General features: G+C 53.7%; 1 protein-coding gene across 1 annotated transcript; it reads right to left on the minus strand.

The window, feature by feature from the left end:
* Positions 5,467-7,255, minus strand: LOC100521203 (60S ribosomal protein L32-like). The gene is given in 5 exon segments (XM_021100086.1): positions 5,467-5,516; positions 5,519-5,876; positions 6,223-6,283; positions 6,416-6,522; positions 7,214-7,255. Coding segments are annotated over 5 exon segments (618 nt in total).

The following is a 7,579-nucleotide window of genomic DNA, read 5'->3' on the forward strand; positions in this document are numbered from 1 at the left end:
ACCGAACAAGGCCAGGGATCAAACCTGCAACCTCATGGTTCCTAGTTGGATTTGTCTCCACTGAGCCATGACAGGAACTCCCTACTCGTAAAATTCTTGACGTTTTAACAGTTGGTTCCGGGGGCCAGTGTCTGCTGCCTCTAGTCCATCCCTGCAGTTGGGCATCCAGAGAGAGACTGAGGTCCCTGGGCCTCCCCTATAAGGCCACCTAGTGCCTTCCAGGCAAAGCCAGACAGACTCTGGGTAGCTCTGAACTCAGAAGACCCGCTTGGTCACTGGGTGGGGCCAGATGTCACCTTCCCTCCCTGTTCCTACCCAAAGCATGTGGGGCCAGAGCGCCCAGCCACCAGGCCCCTGTTGGGACTGCCTGGTTTGAGAACGGGCACAAGACCTAGGCGCCCACAGGGCAGCTGAGCCAGATGAGCCACAGTAAGGGTGGCACCTCCAACCTTGAACCCTGCAGGCTACAGCTGTTGGAGTTGCTACAGTCATGCTTCTGGATGGGAGGCCTGGAGAAGTTTACAATAAAAATCAAAAACGATTTTCCTTAGAGGAGGAATCATTTAATTGGAGAGCCCTGGACTAAAGTTTCTCTGTTCACAGGCTTAACTAGAGCGGCTATTATTTTTATTGGCCTCCGGAGAGATTTACATAGGGCACGCTGCCTGAAAGAGACAGCCCTGGGAGCTGAACCTGGATGGGCTCAGAAGGGAGCCTCCTGGAAGCTCGGAGGTCCTGGGCCCACGGAGCCAAGGGCTGGGGCTTCAGGGACAGCGGGTCTGTGGGGATGGACCCTCCCAGGACAGGAAGATTCGCTCCACAGTCCAGGGAAGCACGGAAGAGGCACCGACCCAGTTATTTATTTAACAAACACTCATGAAGCACTTGCAATGACCGGAGAGTGTGCCAAACACTTTGAAAACAATACATTTAAATGTCATCAACCAGGTGCTAGGAAACCCCTTTTAGAGATGAGTAAATTGAGGCCTCGAAAGGATTTTTTTTTCCTTTTTAGGGCCACACCCACAGTTTATGGAAGTTTCCAGCCTAGGGGTCGAATCTGAGCTGCAGCTGCCAGCCTATGCCACAGCCACAGAAACTCCAGATCAATGCCGCAACTTACAGCAATTCCAGATCCTAAGCGAGGCCAGGGATCAAACCCACATCCTCCTGGATACTAGTTGGGTTCTTAACTCCCTGAACCACAATGGGAACTCCAAGGACCTGGGAGGACAAGTGAGGATTTAAACCCAGGCAGTCTGGCTCCAGAGTGTGCACACTTGGCTACGATGCCATCAGGAACATGGCCAAGAACACAGAGTGGCAGGAACTTACCGGCAGCTCCGTTCGTCTGGTGTGATGGGTGTGAGCCCGGGTGGGGGTGGGGGGAGGGGGGGTGAGGCCCAGGTTCTGAGCATGTGCACTCACACGTGCATACACGAACAGCTGTGCGTGTGTGTGCACACCACACCCATGGATGGAAGCACCTGTGTGCAGGGCACACATGAAGACACACATCAGCACATCCACACGTGCGCACGTGCACACGCAATCACATGCTGGTGCACACACGCTTTATCTGGACCCTGAGGGCAGTGGCAGGTCCTTGACACAGGAGATTGTCCCCTTCAGATTAGTGCTCTAGAAAGCTCCCTCTAGTCAGGGGCTCGTGGGGAGGTCCCTCCCCTCTGTACCCCCACATCCTCATCTGAAAATTGGGGGAGCTGGTTTCCTATCGTGAATGGGAAACGTCCTTGTAAATGGTGGAGGCGTGTGAGCCCTGCTTTCAAAAGTCCACAGACTTGTCAAGAGAGGACAATGTAACAGTCACCCACTTAGCTCTCAATATGTCACCTATGTCACCTGGAGGGCAGTGGTGGTGGTGGTGGTGGTGTGCGTGTGTGTGTGTGTGTGTGTGTGTGTGTGTGTGTAGAGCAAAAGAAGAAACTACGACCCCCCCAAAAAATGTAAGAAAAAAAGCCCAGCTTCCCCCAGCAAGTTGACAGCTGAGCGGGGACTTGAACCCAGACTGCCTGAAATCCTCATGCTTCCTGCCTAATGTCTGGCTTCTCCCAGGCCACTCGTCTCCTCTGAGCGTCTGGCCTCCCCATCCCAGGGCCAGGGCCAGTGGACACTAGCGGCCCTCATAGGATAGCCACCCACCAGCCAGTAACCACCAGCAACCCGCTCGACTTTGATAAAAGTTGATATGGGAGTTCCCATTGTTCTCAGTGGGTTAAGAACCTGACTAGTATCCATGAGGATATGGGTTTGATCCCCGGCCTTGCTTACGATCGAGAGTTCAATCCCTTGTCTTGCTCAGCGGATTAAGAATTTGGAGTTGCCGTGAGCTGTGGTGTAGGTCGCAGATGCGGCTCGGATCCCGCGTTGCTGTCGCTGTGGTGTGGGCCAGCAGTCGCAGCTCTGATTCGACCCCTAGCCTGGGAACTTCCATAGGCCACAGATGCAGGCTTAAAAAGAATACATTTTGTAAAATAATAAATAAATAAATAAAAGGTTGACATGCCCTCTTCACAGCCTGAAAGTTGTCGCAGGTCTTTGTCCCCTCCCCCTTCCTGCACCCTTTCCTAACTTTCCTTCCGATCCAGCACCTATCCCTGCGGAGGGAACTGTGGACCTTGGAACAAGGGAGGAAGCTTGGAAGAGTCTGGGATGCCTGGCCTCCGTCTTCCTAGCTGGAAAATGGGTGTGAAATGATCGTTAACCCGATAGAAAACAAGAAGCCAGTGCTGGGTAAGAGGACATGATAAGTGCCAGGAAGGAAAAAGGAAGGGCAGGGACCAGACAGAGCCCTCTGGGGACAGTTGTGCACAGGGGGCCCCTGGACCTTCATTTAACTGCTTCCAAGAAAGAGTGCCAGCTGGTCCAGAGAGCAGCCGGAGGCGACGGATGCAACCTTTCCATTCACAAATCCGTCTGCTCATGGGGAGCAGCAGAAAATGGAGAGAAATGAATAAAAAGGCCTGTGGTATTGAAAGACCGGGACTTGAGCCCCTGCTCTGCCCATCCCTCGCTGGCCAACCTCACCAGCATCACACAGCCTCTCTGAGCCTCAGTTCCCGGTCCAGGACATGGAGATACTTACAGCTACTGCTGAGCTCCGTCGACGGCTGCGCCCCGTGGAAAGGCCGGCCCCAGAGCAGACGTTCAATCCACAGCGGGTCCCGGAGGCCAGGAACGCGCTGGGCGAGGCCTCGGGAAAACGCCAGACTGCCCGCAGGGAGGGAGCGCTCCCAGCCCTCCTTCCAGGGCCCCGGGGCTTCGCTCACCTCTCCGAAAATTAAATTAAAGCTCAACAGTAGTGCCTTTGTGGCTTACACATTATAGGCCTCGCCGGCGAATAGTCTTAATATCCACCGCTGACAGGATGGAATTAGCTGCATTTTTTTGGTTGGGGTCTTTATTTCTCGCTCTAGCGTTCCTTCTCCCCCTGGGGGTGTCAGCTGGTGTCTAATCCCATCCTGGAAGCACTGGGCCACTCTGAAGTAGGGCGAGCCGAGGCCTTGGCCAGGAACGGACCAAGGTGAGCGCTTCTGGGGGGGGGAGAATGTTCTGGGGCTCCCCTCCCCGCCCCCACCCTGGGTTGGCCAAGGCAGGTTCTGCAGGCACAAGAGAATCAATGAAGAATTATCGTTAAGCCTCCTGATCATTATCCTCATTAGAGGTAACCGGAGCTTGCCTGGCCTGAACGCAGCTCTAAACCCCACTAAGACGGGCCGCGCTCGGGAAGAATACGCCGGATGTAATTTAATAATCCTGGAAACAAGTCCACACTCTCTTTTGTCTTTGGCCCAAAGGAGAGGTAATTCCTGACCCAGCCCGAGCAGTGGAACCGCGCCGACTGGAGAGAAAGGCCTAGGTCGGGTGACGAGGACTTGGTGGGATTTGGGGGCTGTGCTCTGCTTCTCCTAAATGGAACCACCTCCTGTGCCTCCACACCGCCAGCAAGGCCTCTGCTGGACCCTTAGAACCTTCCAGAACCTTCACGTGCATTAGAGAATGGGGCCCCATTCTTCAGGTCCATGCAGCCCTGTGCCGAGGTGGCACGGCAAGCAGAGAGGAGGCTGGATTTCAACTACTTTGCCTGCCTCTGCACCCCCTGGCGGGCTCCCCTGCCACCCCCTCGCACACAGCGCCTTACAGTTTATAAAGCACTCAATTTGCATCCTTCCAGCTCTTTGGATTCTCCCACAATTCTCAGAGAGGAGGGTGGGATTATAGGGCCATTTCACAAATGGGAAACTTGAAGCTCAGAGGTGGGAAATGACTTAAACCCCAGAGGGCCGGACCAAGGCTGGGTCTGGAACGCAAGCCTTCCCACTCCAAATCCAGGCAAGTCTGGAACCCTCAGACTTAAAGGATTGGAGTCTTAACCCTCAGTAACTCAGATGATGACTGCATTTGGAGACAGGGCCTTTCACGAGGTTTTATTACATTAAAATGAGGTCATGGGAGTGGGAGCTGATCCAATATGACTGGGCATCTTTTTTTTTTTTTTTTTTTTTGTCTTTTTAGGGCCGCCCCTGCAGTATGGAGGTTCCCAGGCTAGGGGTCAAATGGAAGCTGTAGCTGCCGACCTACGCCACAGTCACAGCCACGCCAGGTAGGAACAGAGTCTGTGACCTATACCACAGCTCACAGCAATGCCAGATCCTTAACCCACTGAGCCAGGCCAGGGATCAAACCCGCATCCTCACAGATACTAGTCACATTCTTAACCTGCATGTCTGTATTTTCAGCATATGTATACAATTCTAGTTCTTTTTATCAACCTATGCTTAATGATGAATATACAAAAAAAAAAGGCATTTCCCCTGAGTTTTCTTTTCTAGAAACCTATTAAGATGCCTTGAAAAGAAGTTAAATTACTATAATATTTGCCATATTTTGAGCTTGATATATTCAATATTCCCCTTTAAAATGTTTTGATGTAGAAATTGGCACAGCATTGTAATCAACTATATGTTAATAAAAATATAAAAAAATAAAATGGTTTTTTGTTTTGTTTTTGTATTTTAGGGGCCACACCCATGGTATATGGAGGTTCCCAGGCTAGGGGTCAAATCAGAGGTACAGCTGCCAGCCTACACCACAGCCACAGCCACACCAGATCTGAGCCACATCTTTGATCTACGCTACAATTCACAGCAACGCTGCATCCCTAACCCACTGAGCAAGGCCAGAGATAGAACCTATGTCCTCACGGATACTAGTCAGATTCCTTTCCACTGAGCCACGACGAGAACTCCAAAAATCAAATTTTTTTTTCAAGTTTCATGGCTTTATTAAAACAGATACAATGTGCACACAAGCCCGCTATTCATTTCAAGACGGGATCTGAGCCACAGATGACACAGCTTGTGGCAACGCTGGATCCTTAACTCACTGAGGCCAGGGATCAAACCAGCATCCTCGTGGATACTAGTTGGAATCTTAACCTGCTGTCTATTCATTTTCTTCACTGCATAGCCTGGAGTTGGGATTGGTGACCCGATGGCCAGCTGGGCCACTCGCTCCACAATGGCTTTGCAGTCCTTGGAAGAGACATCGTGAGCAATCTGAGCACAGTAAGATTCGTTGCACATGGGCAGCACTTCAGGCTTCTTTACACTGTGTACCAGAAACTTCCGGAAGCCACTGGGCAGCATGTGCTTTGTTTTCTTGTTGCACCTGTAACCAACGTTGGGCATCAAGATCTGGCCCTCGAACCTTCTACGCGCCCTGTGGTCAACGCCTCGGGGTTTCTGCCAGTTCCGCCTAATTTCGACATATCGGTCTAACTGGTGCCAGATGAATTTCTTAGTGCTCTTTTTGACAATCTTGGGCTTCACGAGGGGTCTGAGGGCAGGAGATGGCTGCCACCTCCAGAGGCAGCACCGAGGAAGCAAAAATAAAATGTATTGGGGCTTACTTGTTAGACCCTGGAATTAGGCAGAAATCCTGAAATCGAAAACATTTTAATTTTCAGCACCACCCACTTTCCTTGCATCCATGCCTGCTCATCCCTCTTATGTGGGTGTGTCCCCCAGGCGTGGCACGGGCTGGTTGGTACACAGCAGGTGCATGACAAAGGCTGATGAATTCCCAGGCCTTGGTCCAGCCTGGCCTGTTTGGGCGAGTCCCCCGGCATCAGCCCCACTCGGAGAGGGCCGGCCCTTGACTTCACCGCCCCTGCCCTTCCCTCTGGTATCTGTTTCTCACCTGGGAGTTGGGGCTCTGGCTGGGGAGGTGGACGTTGAGGTCAGCAGAGCTGAAGCCTTTTCTAGAGCGGTGTGGGGGGATGGGGTAGGGAGTCCCAGCCCGCAGCCACAGCCAAACCCAGAGAGCTCACCCAACTCGGGCAGCCTGGGCCAGCCTTGGCTACACCTGGCTCCCCAGTGTGTGGCGCATGTACCCAGGAACGTGGCCCGCAGGGATGGCGGCCCAAGCAGAATCCCGCTCAAGGAAGTAGATCAGTGTCTCCCCTGGAGACATTTGTGACTTGGAGCTGGGGTGGCGGGGCTGCAGGAGAGAGCGGGCGCAGCCTGGAGAAGCAGTGAAAGGAGCTCCATTTTCCAATGAAATTGAAGGTGAACAAGTGCCCTAGGCAGGGATCAGCCTTGCACTTGGCACTGTCTCAGCAGCCCTCTGCTCCATCCTCTAGGCTCCTGGGACCTGAAATTCCACAGACCAGCTACGTGACCTTGGCCAAGCCCCCTCCTGCCTGAATGACTGAGAGAGGCAGGAAAAGCCAAGTGAGTTCCTTGTTCCCGCCCTACCCCCCGCCCTCCTGGATGCCAGCAGCATGAGTGGGCTGGCAGGTCTCTGCGGGAGGCCGTGGAGAGGCCAGCCATTCAGGGAACCAAAGGAGGGTGGGCGACTCTCCTGAAGATGAAAGCAGAAAGCAAGGAGATTTGGGGAGATGCTCGCCTTCCCAAGCAGCCTGCCCGGAATGTGCTGACGGGGTGGGATCCTGTCTCCTCAGTGCCAAGGCCCCTCCGCCCACTCTTAATAAAAGCAGTGTCTGTACTGGGGACCAGAGGGCCCTTCCTTCCTGCTTGGGCCCTGGACCATACCTGAGATGTATAAACAAGGCCGGAGCTGCAGACTATTGAATTAGGCCGCTTCTGGCATGGCTGTCGTTGGCAGAGCGGTTCCTCTGTGATTGTTATCAGCCATAATCGAATCTGGAGAGTGGCCGGAATGCTAATACCTTCCCCAGCAGCGTGTCCTTCTGCGGACACAGGCGAGCCATCCCCCCTCCCCTATCGAGTCTCTGCGGCGGCTCCAATCCAGCACTGTCTTGTTTCTGCAAGGCAGCTCCCCAGGCCAGCGCTGTCAAGGGCCCAGCCCATCAAGCGATGTCATCCTGTGTCGCAGGACAGAGCATCCTACCCCAGCACCAGCTTTGGGTCTGAAGGCCGGTGAGAAGCGACAGGGATGGATTGTGGCCCTTGCCCTGCCCTGCTAGAAGGGTACACAGGTGACGCTAGGTGGGCAGGGTGGCAGGGAGGATGGCCACCATCTCCAGGTGACTGTGCTGGCGGGGGGGTGGGGGCAGGGGCGACAAGAAAGGCTG

Source organism: Sus scrofa, chromosome 7, assembly GCF_000003025.6.
Source record: "Sus scrofa isolate TJ Tabasco breed Duroc chromosome 7, Sscrofa11.1, whole genome shotgun sequence".
NCBI lineage: Eukaryota > Metazoa > Chordata > Mammalia > Artiodactyla > Suidae > Sus > Sus scrofa.